Source organism: Tamandua tetradactyla, chromosome 8 (genome assembly GCF_023851605.1).
Source record: "Tamandua tetradactyla isolate mTamTet1 chromosome 8, mTamTet1.pri, whole genome shotgun sequence".
Classification (NCBI taxonomy): domain Eukaryota; kingdom Metazoa; phylum Chordata; class Mammalia; order Pilosa; family Myrmecophagidae; genus Tamandua; species Tamandua tetradactyla.
In genome coordinates, this window is record NC_135334.1 from 13,082,673 (window position 1) to 13,108,925 (window position 26,253).

Below are 26,253 nucleotides of genomic sequence, written 5' to 3' on the forward strand. Positions count from 1 at the left end.
AAGGAATAAATATATTTGACAAGTTGACATTTGCCTTCTCTCACCTGTTCATGTGACCTCCCTAAGATCTCGATTTTTTTTAGCAGGGTGGTAGTTCTGGCTTCTCTGAAACACAAAGAATTAAATGAGTAAGGTGTAATTATAACAAGGCCTATATCACAACATATTGGAATAGGCTTTAATAGTTGAACTAGACATACATAGTTCCAGACTTCTGCTTCTGTATAATCCTACAAGAACATTATTCTCACCCTCCTCTCATTTCTTCTGTCTCTTCCTACTTCACCAAACTCTTTTTTTTTGGATAAGGATTTTTATAGACCTTTCCACATAAAATTTATTTATGATCATTTTCTTTCTTCTTTTCTATGTGTATTTTGACTTTGAAACAAGATTATTCTGCTCATTATTTTCAAAATAGCAACTCCTGCCACCAGTTCTATATTACTCATGGTGACAATGACATTTGGACCTTTGAGGTCCAATATTTGACAAATATTTCTCTTCTCTTAGCTTATGTACATGGTCATTTGAATGTGACTTCAACCAGTTCAAACAAAAAAATAAGTATTAATGTTTATTATCTGTCATGAATTTCATGAGGCACTAGAAATAGAGCATGAATCAGAGACCTGGTCTTGACACTCTATGCCTTACAGTTTAGAAGAAGTCACATAGTCTATGTGCTTTAGCATTACAACAAAAATACATTGGTATTGGGCAACTGGGAATATAAATATAAATCCTATCTTAAGAGAGAAGTAGCAAATGTGACATCATAATGATTCAGAGCCTGGGATCTGGAGCTTACCTGCCTAGATTCAAATCCAGCTCTGATACTCTTCCACTATGTGATTTTGAATAAAATATTGTCTTTTTGTTACTTTAAGTATTAAACAAGTTAATCCATAAAAGCCTAGTATATATGATAAGTCCTGGATGATGTTAGTGCTTATTATTATTATTGAGAAATTAGAAAATCTGGAGGGCCAGTTGGCCTAGAAGGAAAAATGAATTAGCTTTATAGACATGTTGAGTTTGAGATAGTTGAAATAATTAGCACACAGTTGGAGACAAGGACCTGAGCTCAGTAGAGAAACTGGGGTTTGACAAATATAACCAGGAGTTACAGGTTGGTCTTCTGTTGCTCAGATGTGGCTTTTCTCTCTAAGCCAACTTGACAGGTGAACTCACTGCCCTCCCTCCTATGTGGGACATGCTTCCCAGGGGGTAACACCCCTGGCAGTGTGGGACAGAAATCCCAGGATGAGCTGGGACCCAGCATCAAGGGATTGAAAAAGCCTTCTTGACCAAAAGGGGGAAGAGAGAAATGAGACAAAATAAAGTTTCAGTGGCGAAGAGATTTCAGAGTTAAGAGGTTGTTATCCTGGAGGTTATTCTTATGCATTATATAGATATCCCTTTTTAGTTTAAGGTGTATTGGAGTGGCTAGAAAGAAGTACCTGAAACTGTTGAGATGTGTTCCAGTAGCCTTGATTCTTGAAGATGATTGTATAAAGATATAACATGTTCTAGTTTGCTAGCTGCTGGAATGCAATATACCAGAAACAGAATGGCTTTTAAAAAGGGGAATGTAATAAGTTGCTAGTTTACAGTTCTAAGGTTGAGAAAATGTCCCAATTAAAACAAGTCTATAGAAATGTCCACTCTAAGGCATTCAGGGAAGGATACCTTGGTTCGAGAAGGCTGATAAAGTTCAGGGTTTCTTTTTAAGTGAGAAGGCACATGGCGAACACAGTCAGGGCTCCTCTCTCAGCAGCTGAAAGGGCACATGGCAAACACAGCGTCATTTGCTAGCCTTCTCTCCTGGCCTCCTGTTTCATGAAACTCCCCAGGAGGCTTTTTCCTTCATCTCCAAAGGTCACTAGCTGTGGACTCTCTGCTTTGTGGTGCTGCAGCATTCTCTGCTCTCTCCGAATCTCTTTCATTCTCCAAAGTGTTTCCTCTTTTATAGGATACCAGAAACTTATCAAGATCCACCCAAATGGGTGGAGAAATGTCATCACCTAATCCATCCCAACAACCATTCTTGATTAAATCACATCTCCAGGGAGATGATCCGATTACAGTTTCAAATATACAGTATTAATAGGGATTAGCCTGCCTTTACAAAATAGGATTTAGATTAAAACATGGCTTTTCCAGGGGACATACATCCCTTCAAACCAGTGCATAACTTTTACAATATGAATGTGTGATTGTGAAAACCTTGTGCTTGATGCTCATTTTTATCCAGGGTATGGACAGATGAGTAAAACAATATGGATTAAAAGATAAATAATAGGGGTTAAATAAATTGGGTAGACGGAAATACTAGTGGTCAGTAGAGGGAGGGGTGTGGGATATATTATGTGTTCTAGTTTGCGAGCTGCTGGAATGCAATACACCAGAAATGGAATGGCTTTTAAAAAGGGAAATTTAATCAGATGCTAGTTTACAGTTCTAAGTCCGAGAAAATGTTCCAATTACAACAAGTCTATAGAAATGTCCACTCAAAGGCATCCAGGGAAAGATACCTTGGTTCAAGAAGGCCGATGAATTTCCGGGTTTCTCTCTCAAGTGAGAAGGCACATGGTGAACACAGTCACAGTTTCTTATCTGGAAAGGCACATGGTGAACATGGTCAGGGTTCCTCTTTCATCTGGAAGGGCACATGGCAGACACAGCATCATCTGCTAGCTTCTTCTCCTGGCTTCTTGTTTCATGTAGCTCCGTGGGAGACATTTTCCTTCTTCATCTCCAAAGGTCGCTGGCTGGTGGACTCTGCTCTCTCTGAATCTCTCTTTCTCCGAAATGTTTCCTCTTTTATAGGACTTCAGAAACTAATCAAAACCCACCCAAATGGGTGGAGACATGTCATCACTTAATCCAGTTTAACAACCACTCTTGATTTGGTTACATCTCCAGGGAGATGATCTAAATACATACAGTACTGAATAGGGATTATTCTGCCTTTATGAAATAGGATTTTGATTAAAACATGGCTTTTCTAGTGTCCATACTTCCTTTCAAACCAGCACAGAATGTATAAGTTTTTTCTTTTTCTTTCTTTTTCTGGGGTGATGGAAATGTTCTAAAAAATGATCATGGTGATGAATATAAAACTATGTGATGATATTCTGGGCCATTGATTGTACACCATGTATGGACTGTATGTGTGTGAAGATTTGTCAATAAAAATATTAAAAAAGAGTTTTAGATTGGGAGGTGATCTGAAGCATGGGAGAGAAAGCAGAGCAGAAGACTAGGACCTTGAGTTTTGGAGGATGCTTTCTCAAAGGGGTTTGTAGGTACAGTGGAGCAGACTGCATACTGCAGCACGTTGTTTGTAAAATCCTCTGAATGTGGCCACTTTTATATCCTTTGGTTGGCACATGTCTTCATTAGCTTCAGTACCTCTACTAATCAGGGTGAGAAAAAGCAGTGCCTCACAATCAGGAGAAGGACACAGGAATTTAACTTGCAATGGAGTACGCTGCTCCCCCTTGTGGCCAATATGCAATAGCGCATGCAATAAAATCACGTGAAGAATTGCAGCAGGGAAAAACTGCCATTTGAGACAACCACCTTGGCTTGAGTGCTGTTACTAGCATTTCTCCTTGTGGGGCTTCAAGCAGTCCTGTCCTTACCACAGACTCCTGCTGGTAGTTTTGTTGTGCTTATTGCCATCATGGCATTGACTAATGAACATGGTTCCACTCCCAGTCTTCTGCGTATTGTGTGGGAGAATCATTTTATTCCCATTTTCTAGTTTTCATAAGATTCTACTGTGACACTTCAGGCTTCGCTTTTTATCATTTCATATGTTAAAACTGATTTGCTACTATTTTTTTAAATGAGAGGGTTGGAAATGTCCCCTTAGTTCCAGGCCATATCCAAGGCTCCTTTCTGCTAAGGTTGCAGCTTTCCGTGGTGTTGTCCTGATGGTTTTCTAATTTTTTTTCTGGAATAGCTCAGGAAACAGAGAACTTCCTCTCTAGGAGGCTTCCTTTGGTCACATTTGTAGGGATGCTCTCCAGGTATTTCCTAGGTTATTATGAGGAATAAGATAGGGTAGAAAAGTCTACTTACCAGCCAGCACGTGATGAGATCTGAAATTTTGAAATGGGGTCAAAAGGCAATGTGGGGGCGGGCCGCGGTGGCTCAGCGGGCAAAGTGCTTGCCTGCTATGCCGGAGGACCTCGGTTCGATTCCCGGCCCCAGCCCATGTAACAAAAACGGAGAAACAGAATACAATAAAACAAGAAAATGTTTAAAAATGTTTCCCTTTCTTCCTTCCTTCCTTCCTTCTATCCTTCCTTCCTTCTCTCTGTCTTTCCTTAAAAAAAAAAAAAAAAAAAAAGGCAATGTGGTTGCTATCTCAAGACTTTCCCACGTTGTGGTTTGACTTATTATGGCATTAGATCATGGTTTGTAAAAGAGATAAGCGTTTGATGCCTCTCCTTGGCTGGAAGGAGGGTTGAGAATAAGATGCTGTCTAAATGGAAGAACAGGGTGATGTGAACATCAGTGAAGTAAGTTAGGAAGAAAGAGTGGTTCCACGTGCATCATAGAATTCTGCCTCTCACACCCATCTATCTCCATGGCTTCCTCTCCTACCTCCTTCTAGTCTTTGCTCAACCCTGATACTCCCTACCCCTCTTCCTTGCTATATTTCCTCTGGTGCGTTTACTATGTAATTTACTTATCGATGTTGTTTATAGTTCATTTCTCCCCACCAGAATGTAAGAATGCAATACTGGTGCCTGGCAAAGAGTAGGTGCTCAGTAGATGTTAATGAATTGAATGAATGACTAAATGAGCTGGCTGACATTACCTGAGCTGTTGATCCTTACATGGCCTTTTTATGGAGCAATATTATTCTCTCATTATTCTGGTGCTACTTGGAAGATGCCCTAGATTTCAAGCAGATCATTCTGATGTCAGACTGAGTGACAGATACCATCCTTAACTCTAGTGCTCCATGTCCAGTTGGTTGCCTGGTTCTGTCAGTTTGTCTTTCAGATTGTCTTATTTTTACAACCCCCTTCCCACTATTATTCTTCTAGGTTAGACCTTTCTGGTTTTAATGCCTAGAGTACTAAAGTAGTGTCTTATCAATATCTCTGCTTTCAGTCCTTTTCCTCTCCATATACATTTGTTTGACCACTAGACCGGTCTTCTTTAATAATCCTTTAATCCTATAGCTGCAGGGTCTCCCTAATTAATTAATTAATTAATTAATTAATTATAAAGAGGAAATGCAGTTAACATTAAGTTAGCTATTTTAGTTCAGTGGTATTTAGTATATTCCTAGTGTTGTGCTACTACCACCTCTAAAATAGCTCCCTGTACAGCTTAAAGAATAAGGTACAAATTCTATCCAAACACTTGCCTCACTCTTTCCAACCTTGTCTTTCCCCTCCAGCTAGGTTATGCTCTCAGAGCTTCCTGCCTTTCTCTTTCCTGTCTTTGTACCTTATGAGTTCTTAGCCTGTGAGATATGAGTAGTCCTACCTGTAGTGACTTCTTATATTTTCTTTTCTCATCCAAATGACCTTTTACACACTTTGAGGTCATGTTTTCCAATAATAATCTTTATTTCTTGTAAGTATATAGCACTTAATGCCTGTGACATCAATTTATCATTTAATCCATTTTATTTTATACTGCTATTCATTACCATTTCTTACGTGCAGGTCAGGCCTTCCAACTAAACTATAAAATACTTTATCATTACCTATGGCTATGTAACAAATGACCTTAAAACTCAGTGACTTTATTAGTATTTGTAGCTCACTTGTTTGAGTAGCTGGGGGTTGGCACTTCTCCACGGAGCTTTTTCATATCTCTTTGGGTCAGCTGGGGGTTCTGCTCCAGGCTGAGCCTGGCTGGAGTGGATTAGATGAGGCAGCTCCATTCCACAGCTCTCATCCTTCTCCAGAGACTAGTGGGCTGGGCTAGGCAAGTCCTTTTCCTGGTTATAGAAGGGCAAAAGAGCAAGTAGAATCATGTGAGAGCTCTTGAGGCCTGAGTTAGGAACTGACACTGTCATTTCTGCCTCATTCTAGTGGTCAATCACATGCTAAGCTCAGATTCAAGAGGTGAGGGAATGTACTCTTCCTCTTAATGGGAGGAACTGCAGAGCCACAACAAGGAAAGAGGGTGTGATAGGGAGGGGTGAAGAATGGAGGTCTTTGATGCAATTTGCTACATGCTCAAGGGGATGCTCTTCTCTGCTTCTCTGCAGTGCCTGGGCCTATGTTGTGTATAGCTGTATCAGTTAGTTATTGCTGTGAAACAAACTACCCAATAACTTAGTACTTAATGGCTTAAAATATCAGTCTTTTTTTTTTTTTTTCCATCCATGACTCTATGGATTGGCCAAGGAGGATGCAACTGGGATGGCTCAAGTCTGCTCTGTGTGACATTGGCTGGGCTTGTTCATGTGGCTGCAATTTGAATGTGAGGATCTAAAATGGCCTCACTCACATGAGTGGCTCTTCAGCTGGGATTGCTGGATTAGTAGAGTCTCTATCTCCTCATGATGTTTCAATTTCCAAGGCTTCGCTCTTCACATAGTCTTTCCAGCAGGGTAGCTGGATTTCTTTATGTGGGCAGCATAGGGTTTAAGAGAATAAGGCCTCTTAAGCTCAGATGCTGCATAAGATGACTTCTCTAATAGTCTCTTAGTCTGAGCAAATAACCGGGCTAGCTCAGATTAATGGCAGGAGAAACAGACTCTACCTCTTGATGGGAGGTGCAAAAAAGGGCATTTTAAAAGGGCATGTGGGATGAGAGGGATCTTTGGATAGATTGTGACACAACAGAGTAGCCCAGTAAATATTTGTTGAAAGAACATCTGAAGCAATGAGTGAAGCAGGAGTGGGGAAAAGGCTTTGTCAATGAAAAAGACTCCAGTTTAGGATTCCGATCTAATAAAAATCAATGTCTTTACTTTCTAGTTATCATCAGATTTGTCTAAGACCACTTCACAGGATGGATTTCCCCAAATCCGTTGGCACCAAACAGCAGACTTTGGCTATGTCCCCAACCTAAGGATGCCCAATACCTTCATGGCTGTAGCTATGGATCTTGGTGATAAGAACTCACCTTTTAAAAGGTATGGTCGTTTCTTGGGCTTTGCCTGAACAACGTATGTTCCTTATTTTTAGTCCCTCATGTTGATGTTCGTTTGTGAGGAGGCAGAGAGTAGGTGGTCTAAGAATTGGCATATAACTGTTGTTTATGCTGGGATGTGCTGTAGTAACAAAGAAACCCTCAACATCTCAGTGGTTTGATGTAAAAAAGTTTATTTCTTGCTCACATTGCCTGTCCAAAGAAGGTCAACAGAGAACTTTTGTTCATTGTCGTCATTTGTAGACTCAGTTACAGAGGCTTCAAGTTGATCTTTGCTTCCATGGTCACCTTAAAGTCTCACACTGGCAATTAAATGTTTCCATTAAGAAGCGACACAAGTCACATCTACTCACATTCCCTTGCCCAGAACAAGGCACATGGCCATGCTTAGCTTCAGGAAGAGTAGGAAATAGAATTCTACCATGTACTCAGAAGGAGCAATGAAATATTTATGAATATTCTGATGAATCATACACAAGCTGTGGGATAAGAAGGATTTCAAATGTGAAATAGAATACAACACACAGATCTGGATTATAGTAGGAGCTTGATAATATTTATTGAATGAATGAATAAAACCAGGAGGGGACCAAATAATGAATAGCTGATTCATGACTTTCAGTGGTTGGACTAGTCTAATGAGTTAGTTCTCCTAGGTGAGTGCCAATGCCTATTTTCTTCCTCCTTTTGTCACTCCTTCCCTCCTATCCAAGTCATCTGTTATTTCAAGGTTTCCAACCCACAGACTGCTTAGAACCCCAACTGTGGTTACCATTTGCCATTTCTCTTAAGCCACTGATCACTGGCCAGTCAACTCTTCTCACCTTCTTTAAGTTTGCTCTTATGTAAGTTCCTTTTTTTTTAAAAAATGAAATGTTATCAATTGGCTCAAACCCAAAGCTCTTTACTTGTTCTTCATCCTGTAGCATCCACCCTCGAGATAAACAGACTGTGGCCTACAGGCTACACTTGGGGGCCCGTGCTGTAGCTTATGGTGAGAAGGATTTGATCTTTCAAGGACCACTGCCTGAGAAGATAGAAGTCTTGTCTGGCAAGGGGCTGCTCAACCTTACATATTACCAGAAAATCCAGGTGCTGAGGCTGGACAACAAGATATTTGAGGTGAGAATAGCAGAAAAACAGGGGTTCACCCTTTGTTGGGAGTCAGGATTTCCTCCAAACTGAGGCCTATTTATTTCACTGCAATGTTATTATGATTCAGATCTTGTTTGATGGAGGGCTGGGCTCAGTGGCCTGAATAAGCTAGTTAATTCATTAGCTCAGTGGTAATTTGGATAGGACCATCAAGGAAGGGAAAATGGCTATTAAATAATCTCCTCATATTAAATATAAAATAATTAAATATTATATATGTAGATATTTTAATTATTAAATAGAAAATATTAAAATAATATTTCTCTTGCATTTTCCCTCCCAGAGGAACCATCTCTGCTCAGAGAAGGGCTTACAGCTTTATGTGTAGGTTACCTTTTGAAAGGATCCTTGTTCCAGAATATGTCCCTCATCCTTGGCGGTTTTATTGTCATACCATCCTAAATTCTGATATTCTTTTGGGTTTACTGTCTCCTTTTGAGAGGCTTAATCTTGGTAGTCTGTAACTTAATATGAATTAATGTAATTGGACTATGTTTTTCTAATATCTAGCAAGGACTGTTTCTTTGTGGGACTGGGCTATTGATTAAAGAGGCTATTTAGGAGTCTTCTAGAATTGGGGTTGAGGGAGAACGGAGGCATTTCTAGATGGACTGAATGGCTTTGGGTATCATGAGGCCATTAGGCTTGAGGGTAACAAGAGGGCTTTGGAGGAGATGACAGAATATTATGAACAAATTTTAATTACCAGTAGGGCTGTTGCATCTCTGGAATCCTAACTGCACCTTCCATATGCCTTTGATGCAGAGTCAGCACTTATCCCACTTAGCTTCTGTGCTAGTTTGCTAGCTGCTGGAATGTGATATACCAGAAACATAAGGCTGTGAAAATGTTCCAACTAAAGCAAGGCTATAGACATGTCCAACATAAGGCATCCAGGGAAAGATACCTTGGTTCAAGAAGGCTGATGATGTTCAGGATTGCTCTTTCAACTGGAAAGGCACATGGCGAACACGGCGACATCTGCTAGCTTTCTCTCTTGGCTTATTAATTCATGAAGCTCCCCCTGGGGTGTTTTCCTTCTGCATCTCCGAAGGTTTCTGGCTGCATGGGCTCTGGTGGTTCTTGTGGCTCTCATCATTCTCTCATGGCTCTCCTCAAAATGTTTCCTCTTTTAAAGGATTCCAGTAATCAAGACCCACTTGGAATGGGTGGATTCACATTTCCCTCTAATCAAAAGTTAATACCCACAATTGGGTGAGTCACATCTCCTTGGACATAATTTAATCAAATTTCCAGCCTACAGTATTGAATAGGGATTTAAAAAAATGGCTACCTCCCTCCACAAGAAGGGATTAGAATTAAAACATGGCTTTTCTATGGTACATAAATCCTTTCAAACCTGCACACTTTCTTTTGTTGCTTGGTGTGAACTGAATTCCAACTCCCAAGAGGTCTCTGCATGCAGAGTCCTTGGTCAGTTGCTGGCAGTCTGCCCATCACCTGAACCTCAAGACTCCTATTTGGGCTCAGTGGAAGTTAGTCTTTGAGTGCTGGCTAATTTGTCTGCAGGGTTGCTTTCTGACTTACCCAAAGTTTGCTTATGCTCCTTCTTCCTTCCTTAACTCCTTTGGGAATGCCAGAGTAGCAGCAGCAGCTGCTGCACTTAGCTTCACCCACTCAAATTCTTGCCTGCTTTGCCATTTGGCTGGAGAGATCATGGGAAGAATGTTTGGGGGAGCCTCCTGTAACTGCTTTATAATTATGCTTGCCTTTCTCCGTAAGTTTGATTGCTTGCAGTTACTTGTTTAATGACATTACCATTCATTATCAACTGTGGCTGTGCTGACCAGACCCAGCCTGGACTCAGGTTTGTTCTGGACACTAGGACATGGTTCCATGGCTAGGTAAGAGTGGTTTCTTCCCTCCTTCTAGTTTCTCTGAAAGAGCAGCCCAGTCTCTTGGATACCCTTCAGCTTGACCTGACTGTTCCTATTCTCTGACTCTCTGCTTAGATCTCCTGTTGCAGTGGCCATCAATGCAAGTGGCTCCCAGCTCCCATGGACACCTTTTCCACCCACACCCTGGCCCTGGATATAAATCCTTGTCGTGGCACTCTGGTGGCCCTCCGTTATGCCTGGATCACATGGCCCTGTGGATACAAACTGTGTCCCCTCTACCACCCTAGCAGTGCCCTGCCAGCTCCTCCCTTCATTGCTTTCATTACAAACCAGGTTCCTGGACATCACAGCAAGGTTGCCAAATGATCTTGCAGTATGATCAGATCCTAGATGTGTGGTCCTTTAGATTTGTGCATTTAGGAGTTTAAATGATGACCACTGTTGCTTTTAAAGAAAATTAACATAAGAGCCTCATTGAACAGCTCTAGTCAGAGGCAGCATAAGGCCAATTCTTATTCTGAGCTGAGCCAGGACTCGTAGGCATCTGAAACGCTAGCTTTGTGTCTCTTGCTCCAATGGTTTATGTTGGAGTAATTTTGAACTATAAACAAATCGGACCTTGATATCTTCTACTTCTCTCCTATTTTGGGAAATCTCATACCTTTGCCACCTTTCATTGAGAATTCTGGAACCTCAGGTTTGGAAGATTTTAAAGTCCATCTGGTGGTGTTTGTATTCTTAACAAAATCTCTGACAAGTGGTTATTGACTCTCTGTATGAAGTTTACATTCTAAACTTCCTAAGTTTTTCCTTATGTGGAACTGAAATCTTTCTTCCGTGAAATTTTATTACTGCACAATGGTCATTTAGATAACCTAAGTCAGTCCTATTTATGTCTTCTCTGAGTCCCAAACAACCTATTCCTTCAATTTAAAAAAGGATAATGTGAATATTTAAAACCAACCAACCAACTAGAACCATGTGTAAGCAGACTGAAGGATGCTAAGGACTGCCTTGGGAAGGAAGAGAAAAGTGAGGTGGAAGTAGTCCAGTGAAGGTAGGTAGGCTGCCAGGAGTAGGAGGCATGGGAGACCTCAGGCCTAGAGAAATGGGAGAGTAGAGACAACTGGAAGCAGGTAGGTTGTTAAAGTATAAATCTCAGGTATGTCAAAGGGAAGAGGTTTAACTATTAAGATCATAATCTAGATGGAAGAAAAAAAATGAGGCTGAATATAAAATTACCTAAGCATTTAGAGAAAATAATGCAGATGAGACAAATGTGAAGGAGGGCTTCTGTATGTACAATTAAGACTCATGCTTGTTCACTGATTGATAAAAACAGCTAATAGCACTTAATAATTATGTTGTGTATTAGAAATTGGAAATTATAATCATTTATATATACATATTTCTATTTAATGAAAATTGGTTAGGGATGGGCTTGTAAAGTTCTTCCTTTGAAAAAATAAGAAAGGAGGAAGAATGTTATCTATGGGTAGCTTTCATCCCCTTAATGAGAATGACACCACTATGCATCTCTTTTTCCACATCTGTCTAAGGGGTCCTTGTGCTCCAAACAGCAGGAACAGGTTTGTCAGTACCAAGATTTTATTTAGTTAAAAAACCTGTGAATCCCTCTCCCTTATCGTGGGACATGACATCCAGAAGTGAAAGTCTCCCTGGCAACATGGGACATGACTCCCAGTGTTGAGCCTGGCTCTGGCACCTTGGGATGGACAACTTTCTGACCAAAAGGGGGAAAAGAATTGTAACAAATAAGGTATGAGTGGCTGAGAGAGTTCAAATAGAGTTGAGAGGCTACTCTTATGCAAGCTTCAGCTAGATACTGCTAACTGCCAGTTTGCCAACCCCAACCAACCCCATTCCTGTTAACTTAAAGAACATCTAGGGCTCTATCTGAGATACTACAAAAAGTTTCACACACCAAGATTACTTTCCAGAAACCTACAAACTCCAGATGGTTCCTAGACCAGATAAGTCCTGAGACCCAGAGGGTCCAGCTTCTCCAAAAACATCAACCAGTTTCATCCCCCTATCCCATATTGTAGGCACCCCTTTCTAACATGAAAAAGTGAGAATGGCATAGCACAAATATCCCTAAAGATTGGGAGGAGGAGTTATTATACAGAAATTAGGATTTAACAAATGAGTATGACTACTGAATCATTATATTGGTATTTCCTTTAGTCTCTAGTGTCTTGGAGCATCTAGAAGGAAAAATTCAAAACTGTGGGAATGTATCCCATTATCAAACTTTGAAATCTATTCTATAACTACTTGTTACAATGTACTTTCAAATTTATTGCTTTTTTGTATATATATTTCATAATAAAAAAATGTAAAAAAAAAGTCCATCAACTGATGAGTGGAGAAACGAAATGTGGTATATCCACCCAACAGAGTACCATTCAGTCATAAAAAGGAATAGAGTACTGCTAAACCATAGATGAATCTTGAAAACATTTTATTAAACTGAAGATGCTAGACACAAAGACCACATATTATATGATTCTATCTATAAGAAATATCCAGAATAGGCAAATTCATAGAGACAGAAAGTAGACTGGTGGTTTCTAGGGGATGAAGAGAGTGGAAAATGGGGAGTAACTGTTAAACAAGTACAGAGTTTCCTTCTGGGGTGATGAATATATTCTGGAACTAAATAGTGGTGAAGGTTGCACAACATTGTGATTGTACTAGAAGGCAGTGAATTGTACCCTTTAAAATGGTTAACATGGTCAATTTTGTTATATGAATTTAATGTCAGTAAAAAATTTAGCAAAGGAAAAAACAAAACAAACAAAAAACCCTGTAAATCTGTGGAGTCCACAAACAACTTCGGGTCCTCTGAGGACTTCTTAATGTACAGTTAACTCCTAATGCCCATATTTTGACCTCCTATGCATCTGGACTCATGGGAACCTCCAGCCTAATAACTGTTAGAGGCTCCTAGAAAAGGGGAAACTTACCTGTCCACTCCCACCCCTGCTCCGCCTTCCCATACACATATACTCATAGGTTGGTCAAAAGTGGATGCAGCTAGAGGTAGCCAGACACTCTAAGCCAGGTTCCCTTCACCTCCAGCCTAGGGCATGGTGTTAAAAATTTGGTTTATGTAGTAGGTACATAACAGAAAAGTCAAGTAAAAGTTAATTTTTTTTAATAGTTGAATAATTTAAAATGTTCTGTAGGAATTGTATATTTTCTCAAATGAAAATGACTTTTTTCCCTGGTTGAATTAAAAATCATTGTATAAAATTTGGGCACTGAAGAAGAGTAAAAATCAAGTAAAATATCATTCCAAAGCTTGTCATGGGAGAGAAACAATATCTTGGTGAACATTGATGTTTGCATAATATACTCTTACATACTATCTAGTATATCATTTTGTAATCTGTTTTACTTATTATAGCAAAATAATTTTCCTTATAAATGGAATATATTTAGTGTTCCAGTCTGTGGAAGCTCCATACTTTATCAACCAATTCCCTATTAATGGACATATAGGTTTATTTCCTGTTAAATCAGTGCTGTGATGACCATTATAGGTACCATCACACCACGTGTCTTAACTATTTAATTAGGGCCCTTGCTGTGGAATAACAGATTAAATTATAAACATGTTATCTTTGGTAGCTATCCTTCCAAAGGCTTAAACAATTTTATATTTCCATAGTACAGCCACTCTCTTTCTTATTAATATTGGATGTTGTCAAATTTTAAAATCCTCAACGATCTAGAATGAAAAAATATCTTATTTTAAATCTACAAGAGCATTTTAAAAAAAGATCCATAATGAAGTTACATTATTCCATGCATCCCTACACCTCTATATACATGTGATATTTGTATAAATAAATACACCCACTAAAGCTGAAAGCAGTTTCCTGAAACAGTATCTTTGCTACATGTGATGCACTCCAATATGTTCTAATTCTTTTAAAGATATATGCCTTGAGTTTCTAACCTAAGTTTATGACCTACTAATGAGTTGAATAGTTGGAAAAGCATTGTTCTAGGAAACCTAGAAAATTAAATAGCATGCTATTTTATTTAAAAAATTTGGTCTTCCCAAAAGGAACCTCTCTTAAGTGTTTTACAAAGACTCTAAACAGAATGTAATATATTTGTTACATGGATGAAAGCAGGATATATCATTGCTGTGTAAGTGAAAATATGTTCAAGCAAGTAATGTGGAGAAAAGACAAAAAGACAAACATTAAAATGCCAACAGCTCTGAGTAATCCCCTTCCCATCCCTGACTTTGTATTATCCAATTTTTTTTAGATTATATTTTGTATTGTAAAAGGTATACAAACTTAATCTCCAACTTAATGCTGTAAGTAGGGTTCAAAAAATTCAGTTGCATAGAATGTGGGCCTTGTTGTTGCAAGGTTAATGAAATGATGGGGTGAGCTTGTTATGAAAAATGGAACCAATCCCTAATCATGTTATTTCCGAGCTTGTGTTACCACATGGTTTCACTGTGTATTGAGCACAAAAGTACATTTTCCAATAAGGAGCCTCAGAGGGGATGAGAAAGGGTTAGAGGAGACTGTAGAAACTGACTCTGACCACCTTGAAGGATGTGATAAGCAAAGGAAAACAAAACACCTTGGACTAGATTTTCCAGCTTGGATATAAAGCAGAGGATTTGATTTTCATGATATCAATATGAAAATAAAGCAGCAGCCTGATCAGAGTCAAGGGTAGAAAGCTGTCAGAATCCTGACATCTCCCTCATGAGTCAGCAGACATTTCTCACTCTGTTTTATGAAGGGGTTAAGTTTACTCTACCTCAGGCAGAGCTAAGCTAAAAAGTTTATATCCTGAGTACAATAAGATGAAAATAAGCAGAACTGTCAAGAGAAATTTATTACTAAAAATAAATGAGCTGAAGTTTTTCCCGGGGAAAACTGTCACCATAGGAATCTCCATGATAGAATGTGTTAATTTAATATTTTCTTCACTCCTGAATTGCTGCCTTCTTCCATATAGTTTAAGTTAAAAAAAAAAAAAAAAACTCATCACAATGAAAACTATATGGTATCTGATCCCTTCTTGTTTAGTCTAAAGACTGAGTTGGGCTGCACTGTGATGGAGATTTCAAGTGCTGCAGGTGAGTATCTACCAAGGGTTCGTGTGTCAGGAACAGGGGCTGGTAAGAAGACACAAAGGCTGCAGGCTGAAGCTCTGGGAGGTCCAAGGATCCTGGAGGGAAAAACCTTTAAGTTCCACTGCAGCCTGGGAATCTCAGGAGAGATACATGTTTTGATCAGACAGAGATACGCCATTTCAGTCTCAATACCACTGCATCTGTCAGCCCAATTTTACCCGTTTGGTAAGACAGGACAGATAATTACTTTTACAATAAGAAAAATATGGCTGAAAAGGTGGCTTGCCTAGGATTATACAGTATATTAGGCAAAGAGTGAGAATTTAAATTACATTTTCATATTTCTAGCCCACAGCTCCTCGTATTTGACCCCAATGCCTGAAGCCCTGGTCACTCCACCCACTGAGGGGTGAGATGGGTTGTGTGCGCCATGGAATCTAGGCAGGACTAAGCTCAAGACCTGACCGCATTCCTTCACTTGAAATATTAGTCCGTGCACGGCCAACTTAACTTGGCATTTGGCTCTGACTTAACTTAGGTTAGAGATCCCTGCCTTGCTAGGATTCAGGCATCCCTGTGACTTCTGGGATAGTACTGGGAAACGAGGCAGGGCAGCAGATCCTTCTAACTCAGGACTCTCTATGGCTAGAAAAGTGAAAACTTCTATCACATGCTGCTCAGACATTTGGTGTCCTCAGCTAAGAGTGAAGAAGGAAGGGTAGGGTAAAAATGGTCACTTTCTAAACTAAAAAGGTAATGTTAAAAGATACCTGGCAGAATGGGATCATTCTGATCTTCATCAAGGTTCTGTCTCTGAAAGGCCTCAAAGCTCATAGCTGCATCATTCTCTGGAAGTCCCTGGGGGAGCTGTCCATCTCCAGGTCTGCATACATCAAACTTCACCCACTGGTAACTGCAGGGTCAAAGCGAATCATTTTCAAGAGCTGTTTGCTAGCCACAAAAGGATCAGGTAATTTTTCTTTATCTCGTACTCATATATAACCTAAAGAACAGATCAACTAACAAACTGAAAACAAAACAAAAAAAACAGGCTGATATCTTTAGTAACACTGCAGGATTTCCCAAACTTCTTGTTGCCATGTTACACACAGAAAATGGTGATAATTTAGGACTTGGTTTGCACCTGCTCACCTGTCCAGAGGGCTAAGGGGACTACTCTCAAGGCACACTGGTTGTGCTCAGTAAATGTATGAATGAACAAAGAAATAACTCTTGGTTTAGGTCCCTGACCAACTGATCACTGAACTTCTCTTAAGGGAACAGATTTGGCCATACTTACTTGACACACTTTCGAGCTCCTGGACAACTCTGGATCAGGTTGTGGATGGTTGGATGAGAAAACCCAAAAAAGTCAGCTCCAGATGGAAGCAGGTTAGGCATTAGTTTCCCTCTAAATAGGAGAGGGAGAATTTTAGTTGAGAGTTTAGGTGGTGATAAGAAGACATGAATACACAGGAAAAATTTTCTTGACTAGGATATTCTGGAGACCAGCTGCTAAGATGCTTGAAGATTAAAAATAGGTGTTGACAAGTTTCTTATAATGTCACGAGAAAAAGGGACGTCTGCTCGTTAAAAACATAAGAAAAGGGCTCACTGTACAATAAGTGATCCCTTTAGCCTGTCTTCAAGCTGTCAACTTACATGGTAGCACTAATGGTCTTGAGCAGTTCTGCATGACAAGCATCTGCAGAAGAGCTGATGATGGCATTCTGGGGGTCATCTTCAGGAACAATTTCAAACTGGGGAAAAAAAAGGAGCAATGAGATCAATCTGCAAGGAGGAAGAAGAGAAAGTCACACTATTTCTATACATAGTTCTTCACTATGGGACTTCAAGCTGATATGTATCATACTAGGAGGTGAGTTAAAACAATTTCTTACTGTTCTGTTAAAAACAAATCCAGGTAAAAAGCCAAAGTCCTTTAAACTATTTTAATCCCATATTTTCTGGCTGACTGCTCTCAAGAGAGCAGCGTTAATCTGTCATGTAACCTTCCAGATCCTTTTCTATTCACTTACATCAATATGTACAAATACAACTAGTATTTTAAAAACAAATGAGATCACTCTGCATATAATCTTAGGTTTACTTCATAAAACCCAAAGGAGTATAGGACATTTTGAATGGCAAACCTCCATCTCATTTTATTTTAATTTTTGCACAGCAAAAAACCTTGACAGCGTTTATAAAATGAAACTGTTACATCAAAATTATGCTAATACTAAGGGAGTTTCATTTAGAAAATATTTCCATAACAAGTTCTAACTGGCCAATTAAATTTCTTGCCCATTATTCTATAAAGTTCAGCCAGTTTCAAATTGTTTAGTGCTTTGCTTTATTCCAATTGTTCTGAATAAAATTTATTTGTTGTATATTTTCTACAATAATAACGTGCATTACTGATTAGTTTTTAAAAATCCCAAACAAATTTTACTAAATAGTTTACTTTAAAGTTTCCTTTTGTGGTTATTTCACTTGATTCATTTTTACTGTGTCAAATTTTAGAGATCTGCCAATTTTGTCAAAAATATACTATCTTGGGTGGGCCAGGGTGGCTCATCGGAGACCCAGGTTCGCTTCGTGGTGTCTGCTCATGTAAAAAAAATAGTAATAGTAAACTATCTCAGTAGTAGTTTTAGTTAATGACAGTTTTGTTATTCAACCAATGACATACATTGTGAGTTTAAGATACTGATGGTTTATACTTATTTCACAGCTAATTAATGAGAAAACCTTGAGCATTTATCTTCAAATATTCTAGGATTGCTCTACCATTTAGTATTGGTCTGGCCAGTCCAATTATTTTTGTATTGTGTGCAATCTATCCTATTTGAGTAAAGAAACACTAGAAAGGTCAAAACTTCATGCTTTGGTTTTGGAGATCTTCCCATATTAGTACGAATAAATCTACCTCATTCTTTTAACTGCTGTATAATATTCCATCGTGTGGAATATTACATTTAATTTATTTAACCATTTTCCAATTTAGGCTATATCTAATTTCTTATTACTGCAAACAATACCACATTGTACTTTGTTAATTACTTTGTTCACATTTGCATATTTCTCTAGAATATACTACAGTACTTGGAAGTATTCTGGGTAAAAGCATACATATATTAAAACTTGGTAGATATTGTCAAGTTACTCTCAAAAAGATTTAACCAATTTTCATTCTTTTTTTTTTATTAATTAAAAAAAATTAACTAACACAACATTTAGAAATCATTCCATTCTACATATGCAATCAGTAATTCTTAATATCATCACATAGATGTATGATCATCATTTCTTAGTACATATGCATCGATTCAGAAAAAGAAATAGCAAGACAACAGAAAAAGAAATAAAATGATAATATAGAGAAAAATAAAAATAAAAATAAAAAATACAAAAATATATAAGAAAAAAAAATGGACAGCACAATACTACCTAATTTTAATGTAATTATGTTAAAACACTGAATGAAGCTGCATCTGAGCTATAGTTGTTTTTTTTTTCTTATATATTTTTGTATATATTTTTTTTTTCCAATTTTCATTCTTAACAATGTATACTTGTTTTCCTACACTCTGGTCAAACCAGATATTATCAGTCTTTCTGATTTTGACCTATGAACAAAATAAGATTTTTGCTTTATTTGCATTTTCCTAATTACTAGTGAGGTCTATTCTTATCAGCCTGATGTACTGTTTCTGTGAAATGCCCATTTAATCTGAATCTTTTTTTTAAATGCAATTTTATTGAGATATAGTCACACAGCATACAAACCATCTAAAGTATACAATTACTGGCTTACAGTGTCACCACATAGTTGTGCATATATCCCATGATCAAATTTAGAACATTTTCATTATTCCAGAAAAGAAATAAAAATAGAAAAGAAAACCCAAATCCTCCCATCTCCCTTATGCCCCCAATTACTGACCCACAGTATTGGTGTAGTACATTTGTCATTATTGATGAAAGAGTATGTATTCAGTATATTGATGTTAGTGGGAAAAAAATTAATGCCAGATGGAGCCCTAGGTCACAATGTACCTAACAAATATCCCAGATGGGTTAATGAGTTTAAAAAAAAGAAAGCTAAAATCCCCATAAATACTTTTTCAAAAATATTTTAGCATTTTCTCTTTCAGATGAAATTAAGAATCAGCATGACAGTTTCTATTAAAATTCTGTTAAGATTTTGGTTATATTTGCACTGAATTATACATTTGTATAATTGTATAATGTACTTGTATGATACTTACAATGTATAATATTTACACATTATAAATATATTATATATTGCTATAATATCGAGTCTTTCTGCTTGAGCACTTTCTACAGAGGACTGCTGTACAAGTAAGGTCATTTGAACTCTCAGATGCCTCAGACAGTGTCATAATCAATAGAGGAGTGAGGCGACATTATCCAAATGAGTTAGTTGAAAGGGAAGCTCAGGATTCTCCCAGCTTCTGCTCAAAGGCTCATGATTACCTTGTCCCTATATCTCCTTCTATCCAAGCTTGGAACTCCGAAAATGGTCTGTTTTTGTCCAATAATCAGGGGTGATGGTTGGGGAAAGTGAACTGCCTCGACTCAGCACAGAGGATGGATAAAGGTATTTAATAAAACTAGGATTCAGGACTCCCACATCCTTAAGAGTATGTGGGAGTCCTGAATCCTAGCCAAAAACAAATAAGCGGTTTCTTTGCTATCTCCATTTTGGTTTAACCTGAAATGTTTAACAGCAAGCTAATCTTCCCTACATCTGGCCCTGCACTTCACAAATATGCAGATCCAATCAGTCACACCTCTGACAGTGGAGGCAGCATGGTTCAAGGGAAAAGGACACCAGTTTGGGAATCAGAGAGATATAGATTTACATCCCAGCTCAACCACTTATTAGTAGAGGTGCGACTTAGGACCAATCACTTAGGGTCAATCTTGAGGTTACCCAAATGGTGGTTATATAGTATCTATCTTGTAAGATGTCAGAACAGGTAATAGACATGAAGTGTCTGGCACAGAGGAGATTCTCAAAAGAAAGGAAAAAAAAAAAAAAGAAGTTACTATTAGAGTGGGTACCTGAGGCTGCACACCACCATCCTTGATCTGACAGGTGTACAGACACTTCTGGTCTGGGCACTTCATGCTGGCATACGTCCTAGTACTGCAGTAGCCCACAGGGTAGATGGCACTCTCATCATGGAAGCCAGGCCGGTCGGTGATGATCTATAAAAAAGATTCCCCAACCTGGGATTGAGGTCACTGGAGGACTTGGAAGTCCAGTTCACTCTGGTAGCCTTTAGAACCAGCTTGGGACTGCAAAGAGCGACTCAAATCACACAGAGAAGAGAGAGAATACAGGCTGTATAGCAGACAAAACTGACCTGGTTTCCTAGGGAATGGAGATTTTCTGGGTTGGTCTGGATCAGCAAAGGGCTGCTATTAATGGGAACAGGGAGGGAAGGCTCAACCCCATTCCCATACATCTGATTCTCCTCTCCCTATATCGCTGGTCTCACTCACCTCCCCTAGGCTATATACTGTTAGACCCCCCAGTCCGATGGGGAACACAGGCCGTCCTGAGGGATCCAGGGCAATGGGCTGAACCAGCTTGCGAGCACCTCCCTCCATTTTCTTTTTCTTGGATGTTTTCTTCAGAACTGAAACGCAAATCTGGGGTCACCTACCTTAGGCCCCTCCCAATGCTGAGGGGAAGGGGAAAATTTGCACATGAATGCTAAGCCAATTCTGGCTCTATATACTCATTGAATGGGTACATGGGACTTTTCTCCCAAAGCCCTGAATATCTTTTTAACCCAGCCCCCACCCATCTGGCAGTAACCAATTTTAATATTAGCACTTAGCAGCTACAAGCCTTAGAGTTATCAACGTTTCTTTTTTCATTTGTAAGATCAGAAATTTCCCAAGTCAGCAGTCTCTTCAAAAGATCACCTCGCCCATTTCCCTGCCTCTAGGAAAGACTAAGCCTAAATGCAACCCAGAGAGTTGAGGGGACAGGGAGAGCTCAGCTTGCTCCCTTTGTATTTAAGCAGGTATAACTGGAACTTCTCCACCCAAAGTGGCTTTAATACACTAACTTCTTAAGGGCTATTAGGGCTACTTAAGGACCAGATGAGAATTTAAGTACATTCACGGCATGTGTAGCTACCAGTTAGGACCAGGTCTTTATCATTAGTTGAGTCACTGGAGTAAGGGACATCTTCTCCCCAAGGTACCTTCCAGTTTGTTGTTCTCTTTGCCTTTTTCTTTTTTCTCCTTCTTGGATTTCTTCCCAAATGGTTCCTCAGCCCCAGTGCTGGGTCCAGAAATGGGCCCAGCACCCTGTACAGTTCCTGCCGAGCTGGCCACACCATAAGTCAGGGGCAAACTGGAGCTGTGGGAAGGAACTGCAGCCTGTGCTTCCCCTTCAGTTAGAGCCTGAAGCTGGAGGAGCTTCCTTAGTAAGTACCTGATATCAGGAAGGAAAGGGAGCAGAGGTATGAACTGCTTTATCTCAATTCAATATATATATACATATTTTTAAACTACCCTTGCATACCTGGAACAAAACCCACTTGATAATGGTGTAATTACTTTAATCTGTTATTGGATTCAGTTGCCGAGTATTTTGGTGATATTTACATCTGTATTCATTATGGATATTTGTAATTTTTTTCCTGAATTATCTTTATCTGGCTTTGGTATTAGGGTGATGGCCTCTTAGAATGATTTAGAGAGTATTACCACCTCTTCAACTTTTGAGAAGCATTTGAGCAGGATTGATATTAATTCTTCCTAGAATGCTTGGTAAAATTCACCACTAAAATCAACTGTTCCTCAGCTTTTCTCTTTTGGAAGGTTTATGACTACCAATTCATTATTTTTTCTTGTTATTGGTCTACCTATTGAGATCTTTTATTTCTTCTTGCATCAGTGTAGATAAATTTGTCTGTTTCTAGGATTTTATCCATTTTTATCTAGGTTATTTAATTTGTTGTGCAGATCTTCATAGTATCCTTTTTTTAATTAATAGGCTTTATTTTAAAGCAGTTTTAGGTTCACAGAAAAATTAGGCAGAAAGCATAGAATTCCCATATATCCCCTTTTCCCACTCTCCACATAGATTCCCCTATTATTAACATCTTGCATTAGTGGTGTATTTTTCCACCACTAATGATCAATTTCTACTTGATTAAAACTGATCAATATTTTAATTAAGTAGAAAGATCTTTACACGTAAATATAAGGTTCTTACTGGAAACTGGGAATAATGAAACCCCAGAGGAGAACAATATGTCAAGAAGCCAATGAAAAGTATTGTAGGTTCTCTCTCCTGCATCTGGAGAGTTTGCCTGTCTTGACATTTGAAGGTATTAGGCTTCTAAAGGGCCTATACCATGAATTACATAAATATGTATGCCCACTGTGATTTGCACAGAATAGTATCTACTGAACGAATATTTGTAGAGTGGGTGCCATTTTCTTTTATCTTTTGTTTTTTTAAATTGGGGAGTTATAATAAGATTATTTATTAGATGTGGCAAGAAGGCATTATTAGAAAGCTGAATAGAGAAGTTGTCTCATCTTGGGTCTAAAATGACAGGTGGTGAGTTTCTCTAAACTTGATCAAATGGTCAACCGACTGCGCAATACACAAAATCTCACTGAAAAAAAAATCACTGGAAAAATTACGCACTTCTTAGCAATCCCCCAAAAATGTGACTCTGAAACACAAAATGAAGACAGCTCACCTTCTTTCTTCTTTTGCTTTAAGAAATTTTTCCTCAAGGCGAGCAATTTCATCACAAATAGCAGCATTTTCCTTTAAGAAAAATTGTGAACATAATTATATAAAATGAATAAAAGATCAAAGAATTATGCTGGGAAGAAAATCCATATTTCAAACTTAAAAAAGCCTGTGTTGGGCAGGCCACAGTGGCTCATCAGGCAGAGTTCTCGCTTGCCATGCCGGAGACCTAGGTTCGATTTCCGGTGCCTGCTCATGTAAAAAAAAAAAAAAAAAAGTCGGTGTTGCTGGGTGAGACACACTAGAATAAATCTATAGGTTAAAGAGTGGAATTAGGTTTTAGTATGGGTAGGGTAATTATGTAATTCATTATCCAAACCCAGGAACCTTTGAGAGTGAAAAGGAAGTATTATTAATGATTAATGCCAAAACAATAAGTGTAAATCAGAACTGTCCTGTACAAAGACATATGGTTATCCTGATTAGGGTAGCCTTTCACAGAGAAAAGGGCATACAGTTTAAATTCACAGATGATTAAATTCAATACTATAAATATGAGGATTATCCATTCCAAAGTGCCTTGACTCTAGAGGAGGTTACAAAATCAGAAGCATCCCATGTAAGAACCTAAGGGAGAAAAACTGGATTGGACAAAACTAAATTTAGTGTGTAATATGTCTAAACTTTATACTCATATGTATTTAAGTATCATTTTTCTTTACTGATGATTCAATATATTTCTCAAGCATCAATCTTGAAATGAATGTTCCACAATCTGGACATTCCATAGTGGGTGGGGATCTCAAATTTTGAATATTCAACACAATATCTCCTTTCTTCACAATACCATTTTCACAGACTTGATGACAACATCCTCCCTAGTAACACAGGCTCCAAGCTTTAGGTAGCTTTGAAATGCAGAGGATAAAAGAAAGATGGCAAGTCCTCAACTCCACTTTTCTTACTTCTCTCAGTACACACAGCAGGTGCTAAGTAAATGTTTTTGGAATGAATGTTCCAATTTCCAACTCTTTTCTTACGTTTCAAAAAAAGCGGAAAGATGTTCAAGTATTTGTGAGAAGAGGTAAGCTGTTGATTCCAATGTGGAGGGCACTTGAGGACTCAACTCCCTGTTTTCAAGTTCTGAAGCAAGCCACGGTTTCAACACAAAGTTGTGGCTGGTAAACAAACTCGTTGGTTCGTTTGTGTATTCATTCATTTAATAAACTCAGCACCTCTACAATAAAAAAAGGGCAGGAACGCTTGGGAGACTCAAAAGGAGGTTTTGGGGATGGGGAGGTAGAGAGAGCGTGGATTACTGAAAGCCTCAGGGGACTGTTTAGCTAAGGGGTCAGTTGTATGTATGCAGGTTGCTTGGGAAATAGGTAGTGTGTGGCAAGTAACAGACAAACAGGAATTAGGATATCTAAATTGGAGTCAGGAGTTTGATGCATGGACAAATAATCTCTCTGGGCTTCAATGTTCTCATTTAAAAAAAATCTCGAAAATCTAACGCATTTCCAAGTTTTTCTGTAATAACAATGACTAAAATTTATTGGTAAGGTCTTCTGTGTACAAAGCACTTTACTTTTCTCATTTAATTTTCACAACTCTGCAAGGTTATTAACTCTCACTTCAAGATGAGGAAACAGGATTACAGAGATTCCGAAATTTGTTCAAGGATACAAGGCTAACTCGTAGTAATCTATACTACAAAAAGTAACAACACATTAATACTGCCATTATTCCTGGGAAGGGGAACAGTTTGGAGAACTGGCGAGGTATGAGAGTCTCGAGGAGGAGAGATTAAGCGACCGTCAGACTTACGAACACCGTGGCTTTGGCCGCTTTCCGCAGCCGCAGGTACTTCAGCCGGTACTTCTCGTTCTGACTCTTCTTCGGGAGCTTTTTCATCCTGGCCTTGCTGGCCGGCAGCTGGGCCCGTGGCGAGAAGGTGAGGACGCCCAGCAGGCTCATGATCCGGCCCCGCAACGGGGGCCCCAGGGGGCGGCCGGCATCGGCTCTTAGGCCGAGGAGCGTCGGGAGCGCAGGTTTCGTCTGTCTTGGGCCCGCGGAATCGGGCCTTTTACCTCTTTAGGACGTCGGAAGGCCCGCGACCCAACTGCGGGGCCAGCGCCTCCCGGCACTTCCGCGCCTGTCTCGGAAGTGAGTCCAGGGCGGAAGTTACGTACGGGCGCAGCTGCGCGTCCGTTCCGGGGCGTCCGGGGTGGGCTCTGGGTTCTGCTGTTCCAAGCCGTGTGCCGGGAGGAGGAGAGAGGCTGGAGGCGGGGACGGGATTTGGAGAGCAGGGAGGGACGGCGGCCGGAGAAGTCCTCTGTAGCTCAGGGGTACTTAGCTGAGGAGTGGGCTGAAAATGTTACCCATACGAACCCTCCGCACGCTTCCCACGGCTCCTGCTTCTCAGCATGTGCTTTTCTCACTTGTTTAAACAGGCCGTCTTGGGTTGCAGGACCAAGTTGAATCCAAGCGCCGGACCCTGCTGTTTTCTTCTTTCTTTCCTTTATATAAGCTCGCGTGATTTTACTAGGAGTTGGAACCACAGAGGCAAGTGGGCCAAAAGGCCTTCCTCAGTTTAGGATCTAATTGGGAAGATGTTTGATTTTCAAGCAATTTTAGTCAAATGGTAGCATGAACTAGACACACAGTATATGTTTGCCTATTGAAACTTGATGTGTTTCTGTAACTAGCTATATTTATGTAGCTATAACTTTGTAACCAAGGCCCATCTAAACCCACTAGATGTGGAGGAGACATAATTCTTCAGGGTATGGCATTAGCAAATGCACCTGACAGGAAGGTAGAGACTTGGATTCCTTTTCCAGCAGTTCCCGTAACTAGTTGAATGAGCTTCAGGTTCACAGCTTTTTTTTTTCTCTCTGAGAAATGAAGAGACTCCTTGCCCTCTCTGCCATATAAATAGAATAATGGAAGTGAAAGGAGGATCCAAACTGCAAACTATGCTACTGACACAAAATATTAGTTATATATTCAAAATTTAGATTTAATGGATTTTGAAATGGAAATAAAAAAAATCCATGCACACTTGAAACAAGTTCCTTGAATTACAGGAGAAAATTAAAGGTAATTTACATCAGAATTTAAAAAAAAGATAGGTTTAGAATTGATAATGTGGGCATTTCATTTCTAGAAATTGTAAAAACAGTGACAAGGTCTTGCAA

General features: G+C 39.2%; 2 protein-coding genes across 13 annotated transcripts in view; one reads left to right on the forward strand and one right to left on the reverse strand.

The window, feature by feature from the left end:
* On the reverse strand, window positions 1-25,236 carry TBRG1 (transforming growth factor beta regulator 1). Of its 6 annotated transcripts, none has more exons than XR_013156496.1 (10): window positions 24,881-25,235; window positions 23,058-23,128; window positions 21,543-21,775; window positions 20,830-20,966; window positions 20,386-20,532; window positions 16,954-17,051; window positions 16,592-16,702; window positions 16,062-16,204; window positions 5,801-5,977; window positions 1-105 (listed from the first exon to the last, which is right to left on the reverse strand). XR_013156496.1 is itself a non-coding variant. In XM_077112591.1 (9 exons), the coding sequence occupies exons 1-9, from the start codon at window positions 25,028-25,030 to the stop codon at window positions 5,961-5,963; spliced, it is 1,107 nt and encodes a 368-aa protein (XP_076968706.1). In that variant the 5' UTR covers window positions 25,031-25,235; the 3' UTR covers window positions 5,550-5,960. The 6 variants fall into 6 exon arrangements, 4 of the variants coding, with proteins under 4 accessions (XP_076968706.1, XP_076968705.1, XP_076968704.1 ...); XR_013156497.1 differs by lacking the exon at window positions 1-105 and adding an exon at window positions 905-4,047; XM_077112591.1 differs by lacking the exon at window positions 1-105 and having other exon boundaries at window positions 5,550-5,977.
* Window positions 1-26,253, forward strand: part of SIAE (sialic acid acetylesterase) — a 138,784-nt gene that overhangs the window by 49,042 nt on the left and 63,489 nt on the right. For 4 of the 7 annotated variants that reach the window (XM_077112581.1, XM_077112582.1, XM_077112586.1 and 1 more), the window contains 3 exons: window positions 6,966-7,123; window positions 8,067-8,262; window positions 10,269-14,225. In XM_077112581.1, coding sequence (XP_076968696.1) covers window positions 6,966-7,123; window positions 8,067-8,262; window positions 10,269-10,520 — 606 coding nt within the window. In that variant the 3' untranslated portion in view covers window positions 10,521-14,225. Of the gene's footprint in view, window positions 1-6,965; window positions 7,124-8,066; window positions 8,263-10,268; window positions 14,226-26,253 lie in introns of those variants that run through there. The other 3 variants (XM_077112583.1, XM_077112585.1, XM_077112588.1) reach the window with 1 other exon arrangement.